This window comes from Sciurus vulgaris (assembly GCF_902686455.1).
Source record: "Sciurus vulgaris genome assembly, chromosome: 11".
Classification (NCBI taxonomy): Eukaryota; Metazoa; Chordata; class Mammalia; order Rodentia; family Sciuridae; genus Sciurus; species Sciurus vulgaris.
This window is the reverse complement of record NC_136472.1, coordinates 7,147,860-7,175,559: the sequence shown is the minus strand read 5'-3', so window position 1 is coordinate 7,175,559 and position 27,700 is coordinate 7,147,860. Positions and strand designations below refer to the sequence as shown.

Sequence of the window (27,700 nt, the reverse complement as noted above, 5' to 3'; positions counted from 1 at the left end):
TGCTTTACTCCTGAGCTACATCCTCTTCCCCTTTTATTTTTTGAGATGTTCTCCCTAAATTGCTTAGGGCCTTGCTAAGTTGATAAAGCTGGTCTTGAACTTGTGATCCTCATATCTCAGCCTGCAGAGTCCCTGGGATTATAGGCATGTGCCACTGCCCAGCCCCACTTCTTTATGTTCTTATTATATCACATCTTGCATTTGTTTGAGGGCTGCATCTCATCTTTCTGATTATATAGAATTTTTTTTAACAAAAAGTTTTCTGTACCTCCTGTTGCTGTTACTTTTTCTGTTTGATCTGATTTGTTTTTCATGTTGGAAGAACAAGTTCTTCCTTATCCTGTAATAAAGATAATTTAAGCTCTACTGAAATTCATTTTCTCAGTTGAGTATTTTAATTTAACTTAACCCCTATTTCCAGAGGTTCCTAATACTGCCATTCCTGAGTCTTTGGGGATTTTGTCATATAATTCAGATGGTTTCATGGCTTTTTCCCTTTCTCCTTATAATGAAATTTCTCATGTCTTCCAAATCCTTTCCTACTAGGTCTTCTGTTTTTTAATTTCCAGGATTTTATTATATTCCTCTTTCTCTTATTTAACCTTGTGGGGTTTTGTCTTAAAAAAAAATCTCTGTTCTATTTTATCAAGATTTTAGGAAGGAGTGAAAATAGATGTGTGTTAAGTCTGCTGTCTTTATCTGGAACTGCAAAGTGGTGTCTTTTAAATTTGGTTTGAAGCCACTGATGAGGAAGAATATGTATTAGTTATGGAGGGCTGCTGGAGCAAAGTATCACTAACTGGGTGGCTATTAGAAAAGTAAATGTATCCTTACAGTTTTGGAGACTAGAAGTCCAATATCAAGGTGTAAATGGGTTGGTTCTTTCTGGAGATTCTAGGAGAAATCTGTTCCCTGCTTCTCTCCTTGCTTCTGGTGATTGCCAATAATCCTTTCTGTTTCTTGGCTTGTAGGTATGTCATTTCATCTTCATATGACTTTTTCTTTGTATTTATGTTTGTGTCTTCACATATCCTTCTCATAAGATTAGCAATCATTGGATTTAGGACCACCCTAATCCAGTTTGACTTAATCTTAACTTGATTATATCTACTAGATTATATCTAGTACTTCAAAGTATCTTTTAGGGGTACAAAACTAGCAAATTTTCTTTTTTCTTTCTTTTCTTTCTTCTTTTCTTTCTTTCTTTTTTTTTTTTTTTTTTTTTTTTTTTTTTTGATGGGATCTTGCTTTGTTTGCCCAGATTGGCCTCAGACTCTGGTACTCAAGCAGTCCTCTTGCCTTCCTCTCCCAACTAGCTGGGACTACAAGCATGTACCACCATGCCCAGCTCCTGAACTAGCAGATTTTATATCTGAAAGGATCTTTATGAAAGGCAGAGGGATGGCTAGTTTTCTCCTAATTGTTGAAGGCTTTAACAAACATGATTACTTGTCACAATTTTTCTGAAAATATGTGGACTAAGATGTTAAATTATATTAGAGTTATGGGAAAGGAGTTGTATGTAGTCATCTAAATTTTGGACATGCTGGTTAAAATAACAAGGATTTCTTTATTGTGGATCTTCTTAGGACATTTAATTAGCCAATGTAAGCTGTGAAACATAATGTTTGCGAAATGCTGTATATTATAGCACCCCTTGTTCACCTTAAATATACTCTTCTATACAGGGAATTGTGGAGAATACTTGCTTAAAAATATGTATTTTACAGATAAGACTCTACTATCATCTTTGTATCTGAAGTATAGCACTTCATTACTTTAGTACAAACACTAGAAGTCTAGCTGAAAACTGGTGGACTGAATGGGCTGTGGAGCAGGTAGAATGATGTTCTCTTTGACATTTACAAAAAGTGGCTTGTTTTCAGCAGTTGTAATATGATACTCATTAAAACTAAGGAAGGACATTAGAGGAAATGGTGTAACATGTAATTTAGAAACATCTTGTGCATACAGCAAGATAGGTGGGTTGTGTTTTTTTTTTTTTTTGTCTTGAGATTGTCTTTAGCTCTTTGTTAATCATTAGTGTAGACCTGCCATTGTCTGCCATCTGTGTCTCAATGATGCACTCTCCCTTATGTTAGAACCCATATGTGCCTTTGAGGAACATGAAGGAAAAATGAAGACAGTCTTTTGTTACAAGAATACTTGGGCTCTGGCCTTTTGAAGTATGTGTCTTTGTTCAGAATCATCTTGAGGGGGTACTGGGAATTGAACCCGGGGATGCTGTACCACTGAGCTATACCCTCAGCCCAAGTTATTTTGAGACAGGGTCTCATTAAATTTCCCAAGCATTTCTCCTGTGTCAGCCTCCTGGGTCACTGGGATTTTAGGTGTGCATCACTGTGCCCTGCTTATCCAGAGTCATTTAAAAATCGAGATCTAGAGCGTTGCTTTCTATTAGAACCTTTTTGTGATGATGGAAATGTTCTTTATCTATGCTGTTGACCACTTGAAATATGAGTAGTGTGGCTGAGGAACTGAAATTTTAAGTTAATCTGGCAAAATTTTAAATAACTATGTATAGCTACTAGCTATTGTATTGGACAACATACATTTGAAGAGTGGTGGTGTCCCTCATTATAGTTCATTGACTCTGAATCTTTATTTCCTGCATGCAGAATATGCATTTTTCTGAGGGATAGAGACGTTTCTGTTGGTTCCTGTGATGTGTTCTTAGATTTTATATATTTGTGTGTGTGTGTGTGTGTTTAATATATATATATATATATATATATATATATATATATATATATGGTTCTTTTTAGTTGTCAATGGATCTTTTGTTTAAATTTATTATTTATATGTGGTGCTGAGTATCGAACCCAGGGCCTCACATGTGCCGGGCAAGTGCTGTAACACAGCCACAACTTCAGCCCCTATTCTTAGATTCTTAAAGAAAAAACCTCCAGGTGGTCGACCAAAAGTTCTTAAGTGCCTCCTCCTTCATCTGTCCTAAAGAGATACTCTCTAAATGTTTTAATGTTTAGATTTAGAACTCTGGTACAAAGAATTCTTACCTGATAGTGTAGTAAGATATATTCAAGGAGTAAAGTTGATTAAAAGTAGGGCCAGATTTTTAATTTACACTGGAATGTGAGTTATTGGTATGTACTCAGATTACTAGCTGCAGTTTGCAGTCGTCTCATAATTTTTCTGTAAGGTATTCTAGCATCCAAAAGGAACTGTCCTACTGTTGGTTATAAGTAATTGTTAAATATAGGTAAAAAGACTTGCCTTGCCATTTGGTTATCATCTCAGAAATTATTCTGCCCCCCAGACAATCATTGCAGACTCATAGTGCTTTTTTGGGCTTTTTTGGTACTTTGCTTTTTTTTTTTTTTTTTTTTTTTTTTAACTGAACTCATTAATAGGATCTCTTTTAAATGTTATGTATCTATAAGTAGTGTTTCAGACTTGGCAGTTGATGTGTTGGGGATGGGGGTTGGGGGAAGTTCTGGGGATTGACCATGGGCCTCTCCCATGTTAGGCAGTCTATCACTGACTTATATCTCCAGCCTTGATTTTGAAAAATAAAATCCATTTAATTGTCTTATTTATATTTCTTTGTATTCTATTACAGTTGCTTCTGCAAGAAGCATTTGTGGTGTTTTGGTCCTCAAGAAATTACAAAAAGGTAAAGAATTACCCAGCTTTTACAAGACTAAATCAGTATCTTACTGGCAATGAATTTGGTATTTTCTGAAACAGACTTATACTGAAAGATAGAGCTGCCAGATTTAGTAAGTAAAAGTGCAGGATGGTCATTTAAATTTGAATTTGTGATGATAATAATTTTTTTAGTACAAGTATGTCTTATGTAAAATTTCAACCTGCATTTTATCTAGCAACTCCACTGAAAGATGATCTTTAAAACTGTATAGATACAGGAATGAACAAGATACCTACCTTGCTATTGCTTCTCTGAATAGTCTGTATACAGCCTTAGGGAAAAATTTCTAAGAGTAAAATAAAAATTTTAGTAAAGTATTTGTTACCATCTAGTTAAAAGAAAGAGAATGCTTTTACTAAAAATGATTTTGACTAGTATTAATACTATTTTTCACATTGTGCCAAAATTGAAATGGTTTAGGAGTTTTGGTGACCTTAGTTTTAAGTATTTCTTCTTTCCTTTGAATAAGAATAATCTGCAAGTCAAAGGACATACTGTTTATTTTAAGGAGACCAAAATGATCTGAGAATTCTGCTTTCATTTTTTTGAAAAATCTTCTGTGGTTGTTTGGTTCATAAATATTATTCATTGGTCTTGCTTTTTCTCCTAACGAGTTGCTAATTTACACATTTTACAAAATAAACTTTTAAAAGAAACTTCCCCCAACTATGTATGGATAAGTAGATTGTTGTTTTTTAAAAAAACCCAGACATTAGTCCTAGTTTTAAGAAAATCTGTTGTATATTAAAATGGAAATAACCAAAAAGCTAGACTAGAAAGGTATGTGTTATATAATAAATGTTTATGAAGTTTATCACCACTGGGTTTTTTTAAGTTGCAGATTTTCTTAGTGCAAATGTGAACATTGTAAAATGCAAATCAATTTAAAAATTTAATTTGTATCCAAATTTCCAGCAACTCAGTTATTGCTTAAATCAGAGTATCTCCCTTCATCTTGGTCATATCAGATAAAAGGCTGAAACTATTTTTGTAATTCAGTTACAAAATGAATACTCTGAAGACACAAATATGTAGGTAATAATTCTGCCATTTGAAACTGCTTCTTTGGAGTAATATTTTAGCCTAAGAATGAAGACTTAAAATTTCTTGCTTACTGAATTAAGGGTCATCAGGTATCTCCACCAACCCTTTGCCTTGCCTTGTTTTGCCTTGCCTTGGCCCTTGGCATCTAACTTCCAGCAGTTTTTATCTTTAGCTTCTTAATAGAGCTTAGCTTTTGCCCTGTGATTCCAATTTTGTTTAGGTTCTGCTTTCTTGTGCATACACATAAAAATGGTAATTGTGGAGGAAAAGTAATAAAAAATTTGAGATTTTTGTTTTCGTCTTATGAACAGATAATCTGTGAATTAGGATAGCATGCTCTTTTAGTAATAATGATAGTAATGATTTATTGAGCATTTAGTATGTGTTAGGCCTGTGTTCGGTATAGAGGAGGAGTTGTAGCAGTGAACAAGCTAGGTTTAATTTTCTACCTTGTGTTCATACTTATGATATCTTAATCATTCTATTTAACTGCCTCCTAAGTCTATGGCTGAAAGGGGAAATTCATTTATTGTCTTGGAGAGTTGCTCTGATTCAGAGACTGTTGGATGATCCAAATTCATGTTCAGGATTTAGGGGTTAACTGCCTCAAAATCATGTAGTTTATTTATTGATTTTCAGATTCTCTTCTTTTTTTTTGGATTACACCCTTGAGATGATGCAGAGAATGGAGAGATCATTCCTAATTTCACTGTTCCAGTAAATATGTATATAAGTGCTTTGAAAGAAATGAAAATCCATGTAAATAAAAGGGAGTATATTATTACCACTAGGGAGGAGACAGGAGTATTTCCTGTAACATAAACCCATACTTAATATGCTTGTACAAGGAGTGGTCAGATTATACATAAGGCTGCTTCTTCAATTAATATTTGTGAAAGTGCTTTGAAAAAAATGAAAAGCTCATAAGAATAAGGGAATGGTTTTTATTATCATTATTATTACTAGGGAGGAAGTATTGAGTATCTTTTATGGGATGACCACCTGTTTGTTTATTATGCTAATGCAAATTTTAAACAATTTGTGTCATGGTGACTTAATTTTAATTTAACTGTTATTTTAAAAGCTCAGCAATTTTGTTTAATCTATTTTTATATCCTGATAAAGAATGGGTGACTCTTTGTACAAATATGTATTGCACATTAAGTATATAATAAAAATTGAGTCTTTTGTTCATGGTCAATCACCTCTAGTAGCCAACTTCAGTCTAAGTCTTCTCTTTAGCTGTTAGGGTTCATAATACTAACCTCCACTCCATAATGCTATTTATTCATACTAATTAGTTACATAAATTACTCACTGAAGCTCACAAAGGAAATTGGCCAAGACTAAGACTCGATCCCTTAGCTCCCTCTTATGCATCATTAATTATGCCTTTATTACTATTATTATTTATTTAACATTCCTTTAATACTGTTATCAAATGCTTTAAATTGGTCCATCACAGTTTATTCAGCTTCATTTGGCATCTGATTCATTAATCATCAAATTTCAAGATGCTAAAGAATTATTTTTCTATACAAAATTCATAGTAGGCCTCTGAATTCAGTCCATGTTGTCATCTTCATTGTTCAGTTGATTTATCTCAGTGCCTAAAGTAAGGTCACCTCTCTTGGGGAACCGGACTTTTGTGGAGCCATCCAGCTTCAGTTTTCTTTGTTCTTAAATCTGTTCTATCAGCATTGTAGCAGGTACTTTTTCTGTGGATCAGGAATACTTCAGGTCATCTCCTATAGAAAACAGTCATGTTTTAGGGAATTTTAATGCTGAATTAATAAATAATAATTCAGTAATCTCTCTAGTTTCCTAACCTTTCTAATTTTTTTTTCCCTTTCTCTTCTGGTCACTAACTATTCATACAATGATTGAGTAAACGTACTGAATATCTGCTTTGCCATGAGGAGGTCATGGGAAGGAAAGGCAGCTCTGCAAATGAAATGCAGTATGATAGGGACTCTAATGGAGGGATGTTCAGAGTGCTTCTTTTGGTAACTTGCAGGGTAGTCCCCAAAGTTCAGTCACCAGTAAGGCTTTTTTCCTTTGTTCTACATATTCTTTATTTTTAAGTTCAGACAGCTTCTCTGCCTTTAAACTTTCTTATTTATGTGCTGATGAGACTTATTTTTCCTTCTCTATTACAAACATATCTCCTAAACTCCACTGGCATGGCTTTGTCAGTAATACTATTCTGTTTATGAGTTCCTCTGAAATATCGTGTGTGACATGTCTAAAATGGGGTTCATGTTCTGGAAACTGACTTGTGTTGCTTGCTCTACTCTTTCTAGTGATATAATACTCTCATATTCTTTAGGATTAGAAATCTTGGCTTTTTGAAGGGCAGGCTTGCTTCTTTCCTGTATCATCTAATCTAATTGATTTTTTTTGTTAATTTTGCCTTTGTAATATTATATATATTTATTACTTATTAAATTAATTTTAAAGGAGCTTCATATTCTTTCCCTAATGATGTCTGAACAAAAAACCTCAGACCATATTTGGTACCTTCTTTCAATGAGAATAATCCCCTTTGTAGAATGATGCCCTTTAAGATAGATAAATTCTTGTGTGTTTAAAATTTCTCATTACATTTAAATATGTATATCACCATTATACATTGTATACTTATCCACTTATTTGTAATTCCACTTATGCATATATTATTCATTTGGGTATAAATACTTGTGTTACAAATATCTACTTAGTGAAACATTATTGTTCCTGTTTGTCCTACTTGCTCAAATCTAGAGACCACTTCTTATAAAACCCTTACTGAGGTGAAGATAGAAAGAGGAGAAATGAAATAAGGGAATGTGGATGAGATGGAGGAAAATCTTTATTCATAGGTATTTATTTCTATAGTATTACTGGGGATTGAATCCAGGGTTTCATGCACGATAGGCCAGCACCCTACTACTGAGCTACATCCCTACTCCTTTTTTATTTTTATGTTATTTTGCGATAGGGTCTTGCTAAGTTACCTGGGCTGACCTTGAACTTGCAATCCTCCTGCCTCAGCCTTCTGAGTAGCTAGGATTACAGGTATGCACCACTGCTCCTGAAGGTCTCTATTTATTTTGCTGTTTTTCCTATCTTTTTAACTCAAATTATAATTATTTATTTACCTACATTTTCAAAATAACTTCTCATTCCCTTGTTTATTTTATTTTATTTTATTTTTTAGTTTTGTAGTGCTGGGTATTGAACCCAAGGCTTCATGCATGTCTAGACAAGTGCTCTACCACTTAGTACGTACCCAGCTCTTCCATGTTTGTTGACATAACTTAATTTTGTAGTTTGGCAAATTATTTTTTTTAATGTTCAAATGTTTTTTTCCAAGTTGGAAAATATTTTTTTCAAAAAATAATTCTAGATAAGAATACTAGTCCTTGTAAATAGGAAGGACTTTGCTGTTAATGTATGGTTATATGGTTATAAAAATTCCATTATCATCTCTTCCCTATAATCCCCTTTTGGTGTCAAAGAGACTCTTTTCCCCCAAGTTTAGTTTTGGCGTCTTGTTAACTTGTTGGGAAAGGAAATAAGGAGTGGTGCTTTTCATAGAGAAGTTGACAGGACCAGGCTTGCTCAACGTTGAGTGAGAATGTCATAATGATGAACTCTTGAATGTCTGTCTTAATTGAGTTTTTTTTTTTTTTTTTTTGAGAAAAAGGAAAAAAGGTTTATTGCTTTGCTGTTAATTGAGTTGTTTTAATCTAAGATTTTTGTATTCAAAATTGAAAATCTATATAATTTTACATCTTACAGGATCAACAACTCTGAGGTTCAGAACTTATCTAATATTTCCCTCCAACAGGAGCTCATTTTGTAGACATGATCTCATTCATTTGTAAGAGGTAGATCGGACATAGTGTTATTATTAGTGATTTCTCTTTCAGAGATGAGGAGACCAAGACTTACCTCAGCATCATAGACAAGTTTGAAACTAAGGGAAGAGTTTGTGGTCTTAGAGATCATAATTATCCACTAAATCCCATGAGACTACACTTAATTGTCAAGCTTTTGATAAATTCTAAACAGTCTCTTGCTGCCAAATTTGCCTAACACTTGGCAAGCTTTTATAGAGGCTGATTAAAGATCAGAAGCTAAAACAGATTTCTGTCTTCTTTTGCTTCTTTAATATTTCTTTACTCTTTTCTCTTACACTTACATAATTGCACTTTACTATTGAGAACATGTTTAGTATTTGACATGACAGGGAAGGGGACTGAAAGGGGAGAAATGGTTCATATCCAGTCCAGAAACAGTCCTTTTCTTTCCTTCCCTTTCCTTCCCTTTCCCTTCCCTTTTCCTTTCCTTTCCCTTCCCTTTTCCTTTCCTTCTTTTCTTTTTTTACTTTTCTTTTTCCTTTTCTTCCTCTCCTTTTTCCTCTCTTCCCACCTTTCCTCCCCTTCTCTTTCTCTTCCTTTTCTTTCTTCCTTTCTTTCTCCAGGTATTGAACCCAGGGGTGCTTAACCATTGAGACACATCCTCAGCCCTTTTAAAAATATTTAGAGACCGGGCAGGGTGGGGATCTACGTAAGTTGCTTAGGGTATCCCGAAGTTGCTGAGGCTGGCTTTGAATTTGGGATCCTCCTGCCTCAACTTCCAGAACCACTGGGTTACAAGTGTGTACCACCATACCTTGCCATTTCTTTTCTTTTTTAACTTGGATAAACAAAGGGGAACAAAAGGAGAGCTCTTTTTAAAATTTTTTTTAACTTTTACTTTATTCATTTATTTTTATGTGATGCTGCTGAGGATTGAACCCAGTGCCTCACGTGAGCTAGGCAAGCGCTCTGCCACTGACCTATAGTCCCAGCCCCCAGAGGATAGCTCTTATTATCTGAGTTCCTGGGACTTGGCTCATCCCCTGGCAGAATGGTGTGTAACTCTTTTTCTTCAGCAGTCAGTGGGAGCTAGTCTGCTATGTACTTGCTTTGGCTTAAAATTCTTGAACCGTTGTGATTCCTCATTGAGTAATCAGCTGGGCACTTTACTGTTCTACTCTGGCCTTTTCGATTACCACATACCTTTTATCTCATCTGGGAACACAGGAGTTGGCTTTCCATGGTGGTAAATTTGACTGGTAAGGTATTTTTTTCCCAAGTAACTTTATGGTAAACCATTTAATACATTCTAAAAAGTGGTTGGATGATATGATATATACAAAAATTAACCAAAAAATGGGGGCTGGGGAGATAGCTCAGTTGGTAGAGTGCTCACCTTGCAAGCAGCTAAGGCCCTGAGTTCAATCCCCAGCACCACAAAAAAAAAAAAAATTAACCAAAAAATGGATCAAAGACCTAAATATAGCTAAAACCATTAGGTCTTAGAAGAAAACAGATCTTTGTGACTTGGATCAGGCCGTGTTTTCTAAGATATGACGTTTAAAGCACAAACAACCAAAGGAAAATAGATTATCTGGACTTCATCAATATTAAAAATTTTTGTGCTTCAAAGGCGGGGAGTGTAACCCAATGATTGAGCGCTTGCCTAGCACGTGTGCGAGGCTCTGGGTTCCATCCTCGGCACTGCGAAACAAAACAAAGAACTTTTGTGCTTCAAAAGACACTATCAAGCTAAAGTGAATAGATGAATTAGACCTCAAAAAAGCTGAAAAAATAAGTAAAAGTCTTTAGTCCCAAACCTCAGAACCTCAAGAAGAGGGGATAAGAGGACAACCTAGAGATGAGTCTAGTATTCAGAGTACATTTTGAAAAAGACCTTCAACCATGGAGGGACAAAGACCCCCAGGCTTATTTACTTATTTAGTTTTAAGGCAGGGTCTTACCAAGTTGCCTAGGCTGGCCTTGAATTTGGGATCCTCCTACCTCAACCTCCTGAGTTGCCAGGATTACAGATATTTCAACATTCCTGGCAGTACTTTCACTTTTTAAATAGTGTCTTTAGAAGAGAAGTTCTTGATTTTTATGAAGCCAAAATTACAGTTTTCTCCTTTTATTTGTAATTCTTTTGGTGTCATAAATAAGAAATCTGTGACTAACCTAGGTCATAAAGATTTTCTTTTGTGTGTGCTTCTGAAAGTTTTATAGTTTTGGTACTTTACATGTAAATCTATCATCCATTTTGAGTTGATTTTTGTGTATGGTGTAAGATATGGATTGAAAATATTTGCATATGAATATCCCAGGTGTTCCAGTACCATTTATTGGGGGAACTGTCCATTCTCTACTAAGTTAATTTTGTACTTTTACTGAAAAACCATATTTGTGTGGAGCTATTTATGGATCCTGTATTTTGGTCTATTTCTCTGTCTTGATGCCAGAACTATGTTGATTACTACAGCTTTACAATAGGTCTTCAAGAGCTAGGGATATAGCTTAGTGGTAGAGCTTTGCCTAACATGTATGAAGTTCCATCCTTAGCATCCCCAAGCCTCAAGGTGGCATACTTGAAATCCCAGCACTTGGGAGTCTGAGGCAACAGAAGGATCACTTGAGATCAGGAGTTCCAGACCAGTCTGCTTAGTACAGATCCTGTCTCATTGAAATTAAATGAAATGGGAATAGGAATAGAAGTGGGAATAGAAACCTAATTAGAAATAGGAAAAGAAAATCAACTGAGCTGAGTGAGGGTGGCGTATCCTGTAATCCCACCTATTTGGAATGCTGAGGCAGGAATATTATAGATTCAAGGCCAGCCTCTACAATTTAGCAGGACCTTGTCTCAAAATGTAAAAATAAAAATAAAATAAAAAAGGCTGGAGGCATAGCTCCGTGGTAAAGTGTTGTATCTAGGTTCACTCCCCAGAACCAAATAAATAAATAAAATAAGAAAAAAATATGATGAAATAAAATGGTCTTTTTGCCTTTTTTAAAAGTGTTTTGGCTATTGTAGCCCCTTGACATTTCCATATGAATTTTGGGAATAAAGTTTTATGGGATTTTGAGATTACATTGCATTTCTAGATCAATTTGGCAGAGAATTACATCTACTATAGCAATATTTGGTCTTATGATCCATGAACATATCATATTTCTCCATGTTTATATTATTTTTAATTTCTCTAATCATGTTTTGAGTTTTCAGGGTATGGATATTGTATCTGTTTTATCAGATTTAAACAGTAATATTTCTGATATTTAAAAAATTTCAAGTTCTAATTGTTCCTTGCTACTATTTGAAGTACAATTATTTTTGCATTTTTCAACCCTGTTAAACTAAGTTATTAGTTCTAATAGCTTTTTGTAAATTTTATAGGATTATCAACATCGAGGATCATAGCATCTCCAATTCTAGTTTTACTTCTTCCTTTATAATCTGAATACCTTTTCCTTCTTTTCTTTACTTACTGAATTAGCAAGATCCTCTAGTACAATATTGAATATGAGTGGTATAAGTGGTAAGATCAGACTTTCTTTTTTCTTTTTGGTATTGAGTATTGAACCTGGGGGTACTTTACCATTGAGCTACATCCCAGCCCTTTTTATTTATTTATTTATTTTAAACTTTAAACTTTTTTTTTTTTTTTTTTGGTATCAGGTATTGAACCCAGGGGTGCTCAACCACTGAGCACATCCCCAACCCCTTTTTATATTTTTATTTAGAGACAGGGTCTCACTGAGTTGCTTAGGGCCTTGCTAACTTGCTGAGGCTGACTTTGAACTTGTGATCCTCTGCGTCAGCCCCCCAGCTGCTGGGATTACAGGTGTGTGCCACTGCACCTGTTTTTATTTTGAGGCAAGATCTTGCTAAGTTGCTTAGGGTCTCACTAAGTTGTTGAGGCTGGCATCTAACTTGTGATCCTCTTGCCTTAGCCTTGTGAGTCATTGGGATTACAGGCAACATCACTGTGCCCAGCAAGATCAGACTTTCTCATATTGTTATTGATTTTCGGGAATGATCGTTCAGTCTTTTACCATTAAATGTGATGTAAGCTGTAGGTTTTTGTAGATACCCTTTAATCATTTGAGGAAGTTGTCGCCTAGTCCAGATTTGCTGAGGGCTTTTTATGGGAATGGATGTTGGATTTTGTCAAATGCTTTTTTTAATGCTTCTATTGGGTGGGTCATTTTTTTCTTTTTTAGTGAATTATGTTGGTTTTTTGAATGTTTAATAGCCTTGCATTCCTGGGATAAATCTAATTTGTTCGTAAGTTTCTCCTTCTAAGTTTGTAGAATCCCTAGCAGTACTTCTCTTCCTTCTGGTATTGGTTGGTAATTTACGTCCTCTCTTTCTTTTTTTCTGATTGAAAACTGTTCTTTTCAAGAATCTATGAGTGACATGGCATCAAATTTAAAAGCTGTACAGTGAAGGAAACAAGGGCACGAAGAGAGAACATACAGAATGGGAGAAGATCTTTGCCACCTGCTCCTCAGGGGTAATATCCAGAATATATAAAGAACTCAAAAAACTTAACATTAAAAAGAAAAACCCAATTAATAAAGGGGCAAAATAACTAAACACATACTTCTCAAAAGAACAAATACGGCCAGGCACAGGAGGCATTTGCCTGTAATCCCAATGACTTTGGAGCTGACTGAGGCAGGAGGATTGCAAGTTTAAGGCAAGCCTGAACAACTTATCGAGTCCCTAAGTAACTTAGTGAGACCCTGTCTTAAAATAAAAAATAAAAAGGGCTGAGGATATAGCTCTGTGGTAAAGTGCCCCACCCAGGGTTCAATCCCAAGTACCCCTGCAGAGGAGGAGAAGGGGGAGAGGGAGGAGAAATGGCTAATAAATATATGAAAGTATGTTCAACATCTCTATCAATCAGGGAAATGTAGATTAAAACTACATTGAGTTTTCATCTCACTCCAGTTAGAAGGGCAGTTATCAAAATGCAAATAATGGACTGGGGAGACAGCTCAGTTGGTAGAGTACCTGCCTTACAAGCACAAGACCCTGGGTTCAACCCCCAGCACCAAAAAAAAAAAAAAAAAATGCAAATAATAATAAATGTTGGTGAGGATGTAGAGAAAAAAAGTACACTCATACATTGTTGGTGGAACGGTAACTTAGTACAACCATTTGGGAAAACAGTATGGAAATTCCTCAAAAGACTAGGAAAGGGACCATTATATGACCCAGCTATCTCACTCGTTGGTATATTTCAAAAGATCTAAAATCAGCCTACTATAGGAATGCAGCCACAGCAGTGTTTATAGCAGTGCAATTCACAGTAGTTCAACTGTGGAACTACTGTAGGTGCCCATCAACAGATGAGTGGATAAAGAAAATGGAGTATATATACACAATGGAGTTTTACTTAGCTGTAAAGAACGAAATTATGGCATTTGCTAGTAAATGGATGAAACTGGAGAACATTATGCTAAGTGAAACTGTCCAGACCCAGAAAGTCAAGGGTGAAATGTTTTCTCTGATCTGTGGAAGCTAGACCAAAATAAAGTGGGAAAAGAAGAAGTATGTGTGTGTGTGGGGGGGTGGGATTCCATGAAAGTAGAAGAGGAAGCAGAAGAAGAAGGGGATTGAGGGGGATTGAGGAGAGCCAGGAAAAGGGAGAAACAGTGGAATGACTTGGATCAAATTTTCCTAGGTACATACATGAATATACCACAATGAGTTTCACTTTTATGTATATCCACAGGCACTAATTTAAAAAACTATAAATAAAGGAAAGATCAATAGAGTAAAGAAATAGGGAGGGAGAAGGAGAGAAAAAGAGTAAGTACTAGGGACTCAGGTGGAGCAAATGATATTCCATTCTTGTGTAGTTATATCAAAATGAACCTAATATGTATAACTAAAATGAACTAATAAAAAAGATAATAAAAAGATATGCATTTGTAATGAATTTTTTTTTTTTAACTTTTGAGATAGGGTTTTGCTAAATTGCTGAGGCTGATTTTGAACCTGTGATCCTCCTGCCTCATCCTCCTGAGCTGCTGGGATTATAGGCATGCACCGTCATGCCCAGGTTGGTTTAATATATTGATATGATCTGGATGTAGTGGTGCATGCCTGTAATTCCAGTGACTCCAGAGACTGACACAGGAGGAACTCAAGTTTAAGGTCAAATTTTAGCAATTTAGCAAGACCCTGTCTCAAAATTAGGACTGGGGATATAGCTCAGTAGTAAAATGCCCCTGGGTTTAATACCTGGTAAAACGCACACACACGCACACAGTATTGATTTCCTAAATCTCATTTTCTACTGACATAAGGTTATCACTGAGGAGCTTCTTGAAGAATTAGATATTATATAAAAATAATTTTTAAACAACAGCTATTTGAATGATTATCTTCTTTTCCAAAGAAAATATAATAATGAAAACTAAATGTGCTGCTTATATTCTTATAATTTATTTCACTGTATATAGGTAGGTAGTGATTAAAAAACATAGACATTTAAGAGTCAGAAGCCCTATACTTGAACCCTAACTGCCTTATGCATATTGTGGGACATTTGAATATCAGTTTTCTCAACTGTAAATATGGAAATACACAGTACTTACAGGATTGTGAGAATTTATTAGGTAATATTATAAAGCATTAGTATAGTGTACAACATAAAAGAAATGCTTAAATGTTAGCTGTTATTAATAACATTTGTTTTTTCTGAATAATCAGGTTGAGTTCTACATAAAGTTTCTTTTTGATTTTGAACCAAAATTTTTGAAAGGATTTCTTGAATGTAAGTCACTTGTTTGGGGAAAGTTAACAGAAAACAAGATGGTATCAATGAAAATTGTTTCATTTTTAGAAAAATCATATTAGGAGGAAAAAATAATTTTTATTTCTACCATACTTTTTATTTCTACTCAAAAAGGAATAATTTCGTGGTATACTGACTAATAAATAGAATATGTACTATATAGCCTAATAGTTGTCATGAATTTTACTTTTTCAGATATTATGAACTTGTCTATATTTATATTATACTATCAAATCCAAGTTTTATCTGAGCATTTAAATACTCCTTGAGCAATTTAAAATTAATGTTGATTTTCACTGTTCATAGAGTATTTTATGCTTATAATAATAATAATAAAGAACAGTGAAAGAAATAAATATCACCAGTAATTCTAGAGATAGTTGCTATTTAATATTTTTTGTTTTTCCTTTGGTTCTTTTTTTCTGTGCCTATATAGTTAATATGAGTACCATTCTGAATAGTATATGTTATATTTTTTAATTAGAGTAATTATTTTTCTTTTAAGAAGTCTTTGGTAATATCATTTAAAAATCATAGTGGCAGTTCTAATCAGAGTAATAAGGCAAGAAAAAAGAAATAAAAGACCTACAGTTCGGACAGCAGAAGCAAATCTGACTTCATTAGCAGATGACAAGATTATGTTCAGAATGCAATGGAATCTGCAAAATAACTTTTAGAACAAATGTGTCAATTTAGCAGGTCATATGAAAGAAGGTTAATATACAAAAAATATTTTATATACTAGCAGCAGACAATTGTAAAAAAAAAATGAAAAGTTTCACTTACAATAGCATCAATAAACATGAACCACTTAGAGATAAATTGAACAAAAGTAAAAGATTTCTGTCCTGAAATGACAAAACATCGCTGAGAGAAATGAAACAATAAATGGAGAGATATACTATGTTTATAGATTGGAATATTGCTAAGATGTCCATAGTTCCCAAATTAATATATAGATTGAACACAATTAGAATATCAGCAGACTTTTTGTAGAAATTGACAAATTGTTTAAATGTTTTTATATGGATTAATAAGTGATTATGACAATGTTAATATACAGTAAGTAATCACCAACAATGAACAAGTGAAACTTGAAAATTTTTTAAAAAATTGTCATTTATATGAGCACCCAAATAGTGAAATACTTTTATTTAAATCTAAGAAATCTGTATAAGATTGATATGAGGAAAACTACAAAACTCTGATGAAAGATATCCAAGAAGAACTAGAAAAATGGGAAGAATAGGAAGGAAGACCTTATTGGAAGGAAGACATGGACAGGAAGACATTATTGTTAAGATTTAGTTTTTCTCAACTTGATCTGTATATGCAATGCAATCCCAATCAAAATTTCAACAATTTATTTTGTGGCTCTTGATAACTGATTCTAAAGTTTATATGGAGAGGTAAAAGATCCCAATAGCTAACTCAGTGTTGAAGAAAAACAAAGTCAGAGGACTGGCACCAAGTGACTTCAAGACTTGTATAAAACTACAGAAAACAAGACAGTGTGATATTGGTGAAATAGGAGACAAATCAGTGGAAAAGAACCCAGAACCCAGAAATAGATTCATGTATATATAGTTAGTTGATCTTTGACAAAGTAGCAAAGGCAATGCAATGAAGCAAGAATAGTTTTTTCAAAAATGGTGATAGACTGTCTAGACCTCTATGAACAGACGGGGGCGGGGTGGGGAGGTAGAAGACGGGGAGGAGGGAATGAACATGAGACTCTAGACATAAAATTAACTACAATGGACCATAGACCTAAATGTAAAGTGCAAAACTTTAAAACTTCTAGAAGATAATGTAGGAGAAAATGTAGATGACCTTGGGTATGGTGATGTCTTTTTAGATACAAAGTGAAAGCACAAAGGTATGATCCAGTGGAAGAAATGATAAGCTGGACTCCATTAAAATATAATTAAAATGAAAACCTGCTATGTGAAAGACAATGTTGAGAGTTTAAGAAGACTTATCACAGACTGGTAGAAAATACTTGCAAAAGACACATCTGGTAGAGGTTTGTTATTCAAAACAGAAGTTTTAAAACTCAATAGTAAAAAAATTAACAACCTAATTTTAAAATGGGCAAAAGATAGGCAGGAGGATCATAAGTTCAAAGTTAGCATTAACAATTTAGTGAGGCCCTGTCTCGAAATAAAATATAAAAAGGGCCAGAGATATGGCTCAGAGGTAGAGTGTCCCTGATTTCAGTCCCCAGTACTTATCCAAAAAAATTAAGCAGATACCTCACCAAAGAAAATATATAGGTGGCAAGTAAGCATATGAAAATTTATTTAGCATTGTGTGTCATTAGGGAAAAACCACTTGTGGTTGTTTTGTTTTGGAGTTAATAATTCAGTACTTTTTCTTTTCTTTCCTTTTTTATATTTTTATTTTTTGCTCAATTTTGAGCATATTATTTTATTTTGGTGCTGAGGATTGAACCAATACTTCACACATCATAAGCTCATATTCTACCACTTAGCTGAGCTATGCCCTATCCCCCTATTTTGAGTATTTTGAATGTTATAATAACTCTGCCTTACAGAGTTATTTTTGTTTTGAAGAATTGTCTGTTAAAAATTCAAGGAGAAAAAATAGCCTTTTATAGTCATCCACTTATTTGTCATTTCTTGTGTTCATCTCTTCTTGTGTATCTTGATTCTTATCATCAGCTTAAAAAGCATTCTTTAACAATTTTTTTTTTTGTGTTGTAGGCCTTCTAGCAACAAATCATTTCAAATTTTATTTAGCTAGAAGTGTTTTTATCTTGCTTTCAGTTTTAAAGGGCATTGCACTGGAAGTAGCATGCTAGCTTGACAGTTTTTTTCCTTTTAACATTTTAAAAGATGCTGTTCTGTTGTCTTTTGGCCTTCATTATTTATGATAAAAAGTAAGCTGTGATTCATATTATACCTCCTTTGTCTATAATATGTGCTTTTCCTCACTTCTCTCAAGTTTTTATCTTTGGTTTTGACTATTATGTTCCTAGATGTAATTTTCTTTGTATTTATTCCACTTGGAGTTACCTGAGATTTTCACATCTTAATATTGCTCATCAAATTTTAGGAAATTTTGTCCATTATTTCTTCATATTTTTTTCTGTTCATTCTCATTTTATTCTCCTTTTGGATTCCCACTATATGTGTTTTAGACTGGTTGATATTTTCCTACTGATCTCTAGAAATTATTCAGTTTTCTTCAATCTTTTTACCTCTGTTCTCCACTGCAATAGTATTGTTTTGATTTGTTTGTGTGTGTGTGGAGGTTGGGGGCTGACAGTTCCTCACTGTATTGCCCAGGCTGGCTTAGATGCTTAGAATTCCCGGGTTCAAGTAATCTTCCCATCTCAGCTACCCAAGTAGCAGGACTACAGGTATGTGCCAATATGCCCTGTTTTTAGAAAATTTTTGTTATTTGTCTTCATTGATTTCACTGATTCTTCTGTCATCTCTTAAGTTACTGTTAAAACCTATCCAGTGACTTCTGTGTTTTAATTGTTGAAAAGTTGCACAGTTTCCATCTGGTGTTCTGTAGCGTTCATTTCTCTGCTGATATTCCCTAATAGTTCACTCACTGTTTAAAGTCTTTGAATATATTTATAATAGATGCTTTAAAGTCTTTCCTAAATTTAGCATCTATACCATATCAAGCTCTGTCCCTAGTGATTGGTTCTTTTTTTCTTGACTGGTTAAAATTTCATGTTCCTTGGCACATCTAGTAAATTTTTATTTTATACTAGATGATAAATCACATTCTAAATTATATTACCTATATCTGAAGACTATTAATTTTTTTTTTTTGCAGTACTGGGGAATGAACCCAGGGCCTTGTGCTTGCAAGGCAGGCACTCTACCAACTGAACTATAACCCCAGCCCAAGACTATTAATTTTTAACAGACCAATCCCTTCGACCTTGTGAGTCTATTTTTTTGTGCATTTTAAGCAGTAGGTCTATGGAAAACCAAGGCATTCAAACTCTTCTAATTTAATACCATTCAACCTCCAAACTCTGTACCATCATTGCTAGAAAAAATCCCAATATATGGTTTTTTGGGTGTTCATATTGTCACATGATTAAAAAATTTTCTGACTGATTTAGTAGTTGGAGATCTGTGTGAAGAGTAGTTTTATATTGATGATACCTCATTTTCCCTCATCCCCACACTATCTCAACAAAAATGTGAACCCTCTAAAATGGTGTGGTGGTGGTTTGTTTAGTCTTTCTTTTCAGTGAGGGCTTGTAGGTGTTAAGTCTCTCATTTTTTATGGTAGACTGGCTCTCTTAAAAGTCCAAATTAAAACACCTGAATCTGGTATAGCTCATTGATAGAGTGCTTGCCCAGCATGTGCAAAGTCCTGGGTTCAGTCCCCAGCACCATACACACACACACTCCAGATTCAAAGTTACTTTTCTTCAGAACTTCAATGATAGTACTATTTAATCTTCTGGCATTTAGCTTTGTTGATGAGAAGTCTAACTTTATGTTTTTTCTTTTGGATACTTCTATTTTATTGTTTTGTAGTTTTTAGGGTTGTTATTTTTGCTATTCTGGGTTTCATTGTGATGTGTTTAGCTGACTTTTTAAAGTTTTGTTTTGTTTAGATTTTTAGAAACTTATCCTCCTTCACACCTGTCCTATATATATAAAATTAATTATTTTATATACTCTACCGACTGAGCTATCTCCCCAGCCCATATAATTTTTTTTGTACTGGAGATTGAACCCAGGGGCTCTTAACCACTGAGTCACTCCCAACCCTTTTTATATTTTATCTAAAGACAGGGTCTCGCTAAATTGCTAAGGCTGACTTAAAACGTGGAATCCTCCTGCCTCAGCCTCCTGCCTCAGCCTCCTGAGCCACTGGGATTACAGGCATGTGCCACCATGCCTGGCACACCTGGTTAATTTTTTCAAGCTAACACTAGACATCTATCTTTTTAAATTATAATTACCAGTCACTGTTTCTTCTGATCTATGTTTCATGTCTTTTACCTTTTCTCCTTTTAATTGATATAATACACGATAACATACCATTTTAACGTGTTCACTGGTTTTTAGTATATTCACAAGGCTGTGTAATTATCATTGCCATCTAATTCCAGTGTATTTGCATCACCTATAAAGAAACCCTATGCCCAGAAGCAATCATTCCACTTACTCTAATCCCCTATTCCTTGGCATATATGAATATGCTTTTTATATCTATAGATTGACATTTTGAACATTATGATATGTGGAATCATATGATATGTGGCCTTTTGTGTCTGACTTCTTTAAGGTTCACTGATATTATAGTGAATACTCCATTTATTTTTGTAACTGAAATATTCTACATTTTGTTTAGCCATTCATCATTTGGTGGATGTTTGAGTTATTTCCACTTTTCGCAATTATGAATAATGCTGCTGTGAGTATTCATGTACTACTTTTTCTTTTGAATTTACTCTTATCCAGTCTAACTATTCATTGGGTTTTAATTTCAAACCATTAGCTTTAATTTCCAAGATTTCTAATAAGGTTTTTCCCATGACTTTCAGTTTATTTTTTAAAGTGTATTCTTGTTTCATGACTTCTTTTTCTCTTCAAAGGTATAAAATATAGACACTTAAAGTCTATCTCAGATTATTCTATTAATTCAGTTTTCGTAGGCATAAGTGCTATGTTTGATATATGTTATAGTTTTCATGGTATTGATCTCCATAGCATGGCAATTTTTAGTTTATGGGTAAATGGCTATGATGTGCATACTATTAGATATAAGTATGAATGCCTTAAGGAGATACTTGTGCTGTTATTTTAGGATGTATTTTATTTTTACTTGATATTTAAAGTTGATTTTTTTGTATGTCAGCATCTTCAACCTCACTTGCAGACACTGAGATATTTATACTTCTTTAGTTCTCTGTATTGTACTAATGTGGAGGGTAAATAAAGGATGACATTTTACAAAATGCAGGTTTGATTGTTTCCTTGTAATATGAGTGCCAGGGAATGGAGAAGCAGAAAGACAGTGTATACTTTGATGTTTGTTGTGGATGATCCACAACTCACTGATCTTTAAGCAAAGTTCTGAATCAATACATATGGATATGCCCAGTGGTTAATTCACAAATTAATGGGCAAGAGTTTGAGTTTGTTAAAGATGACCTCATTTAAAAACATACTCTACTAGATGCATGCCTGGGACGTTCTTGAATTTTTCTGCTTTCAATTCTAAATTAGTTCATTTCTCTGGACTGTGTTTATTAGATAATGAATTGATCTATTGAAAAACACAATAGAACTATCAGTTCTAGTTGCTGGCAATGAACATGACTTTGTGGAAACTAACTGAAAAGTCAAATTGATTTAGCAAATGTGAAAAGTTGAAAACGATACTAAATGTCTTAACCTCCAAAAGGAATTCTAAATGTTCAAACAATTTTAATGATGCATAGCCATTTTCAGTCATCTTTTAAATTTTTCAGGTAATCTTTTCATCAAGGAAGAACTGGCTCATTGATTTAATAAACAATTCCAGAGGTTCTAACTTTGTTGCCATTTCTTCTCACACAGAAATACAATCGATACTGCCTGGATTCTCTGCAAAGTTGACTTCAACTGTAGGTGAAAGGAGCTGTTCTCCAGACACATCAGGGGCAACATCCTTCCAGATGATTTTTGAGGCAAGCCTATGTTGTAGTTCTATAAACTACTGATGATTTAATTCTTTTTTTCCCTCTCTTATTTTTTTGGTACTAGGGATTTAACCCAGGTGTACTTTACCACTGATCTACATTCCCAGCCCTTTTTATTTTTTTATTTTTGAGACAGGATCTCACTAAATTGCTAAAGCTGGCCTCAAGCTTAGGATCCTCTTACCTCAGCCTCCTGAGTCTCTGGGATTACAGGTGTGTGCCACTGTGCCTGACTGATTCTTATTTTTCTACAAATCTAATAACAGAAAAAAAGCCTAGGTCCATCACAGTTCCAAGTTTAAAGTAAAATAAGGGGCACTGGCTCTCAAATTTGCCTGTGCAGATATTTTATCACTTGGGCAATTCCAAATACTAACGTCTGTGTCCTATTCCAGAAGGCTGTGATTTACTTGATATGGGGAGTTGAATTAGTCTGCCCAGGCTGCCATAACAAAATGCCACAGACTAGGTCCCTTACATAATATAGAATTAATTTCTCACAGTTCTGGAGGCTAGAAGTCCAAGATCTAGGTGCCTTCAGGGCTGAGAAGAGTAATTTTTGCCTGTTGTCCCAGCACTCAGGAGGCTGAGGCAGGAAGATTGAGCCCAAGAGTACAAGACCAATCTAGACAACATGACAACACAATGAGACCATGTCTTTAAAAAAAAAAAATGGTGCCATCAGGGTTACTTTCTGGTGAGACCTCTCTTCCTGGCTTGCAAATCACTGCCTTCTTGTTGTATCTTTGCATGGCCTTTCTTGAGTGGAAAGGGAGAGGGAGAGAGAGATCTCTGGTATTCCTATAAGAAGAGACACCTTTATTACTTCTTAAGGCCCCATCTCCAAGTACAGTGATATTGGGAGTTAAAGCTTCAACATATGAATTTTGAGGGACATAATTTGGTTCATAAGAGGTGTGGGCTAGGCTTTGGAATATTTTTTTTAAATCCCAGATGATTCCTAATGTACAGTTTGGCAACCATTGAAATAAACCCTTATTTGAATTTGAATCTCCTAATTAAAAAAATGAATTTCCAGTGCACATCCTATTTGGATATATTTTTCTTCAGCTGGTTTGGACATCTATTGATTTATTTGCATTCCAGGTTTATGAAAGTGACTATTAAGTTCTTCATTCTCTTTAACAATTTTTGGTTCTATGTCTTTCCTTCTTTGGATTTGGTGGAGATATAAAGAATTAAAATTCATCAAACATTCTCCCAAGAAAATACTTGAGAAGCCTTTTTCTGCATTTGAATAATGATTTGCCCCTTCTGAAAGGAATGGGTACACTATCAGAACAGCAGAAACCCCCGGCTGTGCCTTATCTTCTTTAGGAGAAGGAAAGGTGAACCAGGTAGAGCAATTAATGGTTAGTCAACTCTGAAACTACTGATGTCAAGTAGCAATAAAAAGGTGATTCCAGTGAACCATGGAAAGCAATTTTAGAAAATGAGGTTATGTTTTTTAGCCAGTCTGAACAAGCAACAATAATTCATATACCTATCATAATATTATTTAAGCCTCCTGACAGTTTGATGAGGTGGATATAACAAGTATTATCATCCCATTTTATACATAAGAAATCTGAGATTCAGAGAATTTGACTGACTTTTCCAGGGTCATATGAGAGTTAAGTGGCAGAATTAGAACTTGAATCTATAGGTCATGTGACTCATGTAGGTCAGTGCTATTTCAATATTTATTCAGTCATTCAGAAACTTGTGTCTATTCGTTAGTCACATTGAACCAGGGACTGTAGGTACAGAGTTCCAAGCCATGTTACTTAATCCCAAGGAACTTGGGGTATAAAGGGAAAGATTGATGTGTAAACAAATAATTACAATATAATGTGCTATATGTCATGACAGAGGTGAGCACTGACAGCTGTGGCAGCCAAGAGAAAGAGTGCCTAACTCAAAGGGAAGAGTCCATGTCCACAGTCTTGATAGATGGAAAATCAGATGTAATGAATACAAGGAGTTCAGACACTTGTGAGAGAATAGGAAGTTGTTATTAGAGTGGTAAAATTTCTCTTGTTTTTCTCCTCATTGTAAAAGCAGTGTTTCCCTCAGAAGAATTGAAGTATGACCAAAGCAAACATTTAGAACACATATAGTTTGGCCTATCAAGGAAGCCAACATTAACACCTTAGTACATCTTCACACATCAGAGTTGGACATTTCAATTCAAGGTTTCCAGAATGGACCAGTTCTAAAGTATAGCCATGGAAATAGTTAGCTGAAAATGAATGGAAGTTAGAGTCATTATTATTGAAGTCAGGAAACTATAAGACAGATGTTGCTTAGGCTGGTCATCTACTTAGTAGGCAGCAAAACACTGTCTTATTTGTGGTGCTAGGGATTGAACCCAGGGTCTCATGCATGGAAGGCAAGCACTGTACCATTGAGCCATACCCCTAGCCCTTTGGTCATCTACTTGGATGTGAAAGTCAGGCTTGGAGTATAGAGAAAAACTGTGAGCTTAGTGACCAGGAGCAAGCTGGTGCTGGAGATGAGAGGCAAAAGAGTAGTATAACCAAATAACATTAGCCTCAGGGAACAAGATTTTCCTCAAAGCATCTCTTCCTCTACATCACACTGTTTGTAGTACTGTGTAGCTGTTCAAAACACATTGGAATGAAGAAAGTGAAAAGAGAAGAAAGATTGCAAAAGATTTCATCATAAATACATCAGTTGGGGAGAAGGGTCGATTAGCAAACTTCAGGGCAAAGACTACTTAATGGTGACATCCATGAAAAACTAATGTAAATTAGCCACTGATTTGGGTATGTGAGGAAAATTACTCTCAAGGAAGATTGAGGAAAGCCTCATTTAGAAGAGATGTTGGGTTTTATGTTTATGCTCAGTGTGAGTCCTGCATCTTGGGGCTCATGAGGCTGGGTAATATGTCCCTCCAAAGCAGTCTGATTTTTACAAGGTCTTCTGAACAGCCTTCTCCAAAGTTTTATATTTGTTTTTGTAATAATACTAAATAATAAAAAGGAGATAACATGCATATAAACATATATGCACAAACATATCTCCATATTTGTATCTCTGTATCCATGTATCTGTCTACCTGCCTACCTGCCTACCTGCCTACCTATCAATCAAAGAGGGAGGGGAGAAAGTGAGAGAGAGACTGAGACATTCTTCAGGAGAGCAGTATAGGGCCCATGACTGTATCAGTTTATGTTTGCACATGAACTTGTAGCATATAATCAGACTTGCCTTTAGAGGTTAAGATTAAAACTATGTGATTCTCTAGTGGTTTCTGCTGCCCACACTGGCAGCATCTATTTTTTCATAATAGCACTTAAGTAAGTTCACTACCTCTGTAGATGTGCCATGCTGGGGTACTGGGTTTCTAATATTCAACTATAAAAGACTCTCTTCTCTTCTCTTCTCTTCTCTTCTCTTCTCTTCTCTTCTCTTCTCTTCTCTTCTCTTCTCTTCTCTTCTCTTCTCTTCTCTTCTCTTCTCTTCTCTTCTCTCTCTCTCTCTCTCTCTCTCTCTCTCTCTCTCTCTCAGCAATCCTATGAGTAAATCTTAAAAGGGGATATTTGCTTTGTGTTAACTGTCTTGCGCTAAACTCTCATTAGATCATTTTATCCTTTCAGTCTGGGTTAGGTGCCAATTATCTTGTGTGTTCCTTTAGCACCTCATATACCTAAATTATAGAACTTTTCACTTTGTCATATGAAATGTCATATTCATACATGTCTTTCTTCTGAACTGTGAATTCTTCTAATTCAGAGATTGTATTATTGATCTCTGTAGGCCCAGGTATACATAATAAGAAACATTAGTGTTTTAAGAATAAGTAAATGCATATATTGAGTAGTTATATACAAGCATTTCCTGTCAAGCTCCATAAAATATAATGATGGGAGCTGGGGATGTAGTTGAGTCATTGAGTGCTTGCCTAACGTATATGAGGCTCTGAATTCGATCCCCAGGACTGAAAAAAAAAAAAGATTATTATTACCCTATTCACAAGAAACATTTTGTGTGTATGTGTGTGTATGTGTTTGTGTGTGTGTGCGTGTGTGTGTGGTGCTGGGGATAGAACTCAGTGCCTCATACATGCTAGGCAAGCACTTTATCACTCAGCTACATCCCCATCACTATCCTACCCCTTCCAGACAGAAAGTGAACATTCTTGGAAAGACAGCATTGCATAGTAGTGTGTGAACTTCAGAATAAGTCAGTTCTGGGTTTGAATCCCAGTGCTGCCACTAGCTATGTATGACCTTGGACAAATTAATTAGCTTTTGGAGTCTCATGATCCTCTTCTGTAAAATTGGCATAATTCCTGCTGTACATGAACTTGTTGCTTGTACCAAGTGTTTAGTAAGTGGCAGCTGTCATTATTATTAATTGTAGCCCCTCTCTGAGAGCTGCTTAATGAACTCTCACTTATTTGGTTACCTTACCATTAGCTATAATTAGCCCTCTAAGATATGCCCTGTAATCACCAAGGTTATAAGATTTGAAGCTTTTCCAAGAAGTTGTTTTGAAAATGTTAAATACAGAAAATGCTTAAAAGAGACTATTGCTTTTCTCCTGTTTTTAAATGTTGTATACTAAAAATTCTTAAAGGATGTGACTATGATATGTATGCTGTAGATACTAGTTATTTACTACCATTAATGAGCACAGATAATCCTAGACTTTTTTCTAGAATTATCTAATATTCTCCTATGCATTTTCTAATAATTTTTTTCAAATTTATTTTCATTGATCTTCATCTATTACATAGTTCTTGACCATTTTTTCAGCAGATTCATAAAAAATATAACTGTTTACTCTTCTTTATTAGATATTTCCATTTCCCCTTCCTTCCTTCCTGTCCTTCCTTCCTTCCTTCCTTCCTTCCTTCCTTCCTTCCTTCCCTCCCTCTCTCCCTCCCTCCCTCCCTCCCAGGAATTGGATCAAAGGGCATTTAACCACTGAGCCACATTCCAGCCATATTTATTATTTATTTATTTATTTATTTAGAGACAGGGTCTCCCTAAGTTGCTTAGAGCCTGATAAGTTGTTTAGGCTGGCTTGGAACCTGTGATCCTTCTGCCCCAGCCTCCGGAGCTGCTGGTATTATACTTGCATGCCTGGCTACATTCTTTATTGTATTTTGGGATTTTTGAGCTCAGGGACAATTTTTATTCCACTAAAAATATATCTAGTACGTGACTCTGTATTTTCTGAGCCATTAACAAGAACTTGATGATTTCTGACTACACTTTCATTTTTCTGGACTTCTTCATTTTCTAGGAGACTTTCTAACTCTGGTTTTAAGGACATTGTATTAAATATAGTGAGTCATTATAGGAAAATCATTAATACTAAAGATTTCGAGCCAAATTGACCTGGCTAAATTTGAGTAAGTTGTTTAACCTCTTTGAAAGTTTTATTCACTTATAAAAAAGTATAGGTTACATATAAACCCTTTTGTGATGGTTAAGTGAAGTAATTCAAGTAAGACACTTTAGCACCATTCCTAGAATAGAGAAAACCATCATTTAAAAAAAAGGTAAATCTCGTATTTATGGAAGTATCACAGTATATTGGAAAAGCATGGGCAATTAAGATTGGAAAGACTTAGGGTCAAAATCAG

The 27,700-nt window shown here is 34.9% G+C and overlaps 1 protein-coding gene across 1 annotated transcript in view; it reads left to right on the top strand.

Moving 5' to 3' along the window:
- Window positions 1-27,700, top strand: part of TOP6BL (TOP6B like initiator of meiotic double strand breaks) — a 70,190-nt gene that overhangs the window by 6,121 nt on the left and 36,369 nt on the right. Inside the window, exons 3-4 of the mRNA XM_079105369.1 lie at window positions 3,602-3,655; window positions 21,959-22,068. Of these exons, the coding sequence (XP_078961495.1) occupies window positions 3,602-3,655; window positions 21,959-22,068 (164 nt within the window). The remainder of the gene's footprint in view (window positions 1-3,601; window positions 3,656-21,958; window positions 22,069-27,700) is intronic.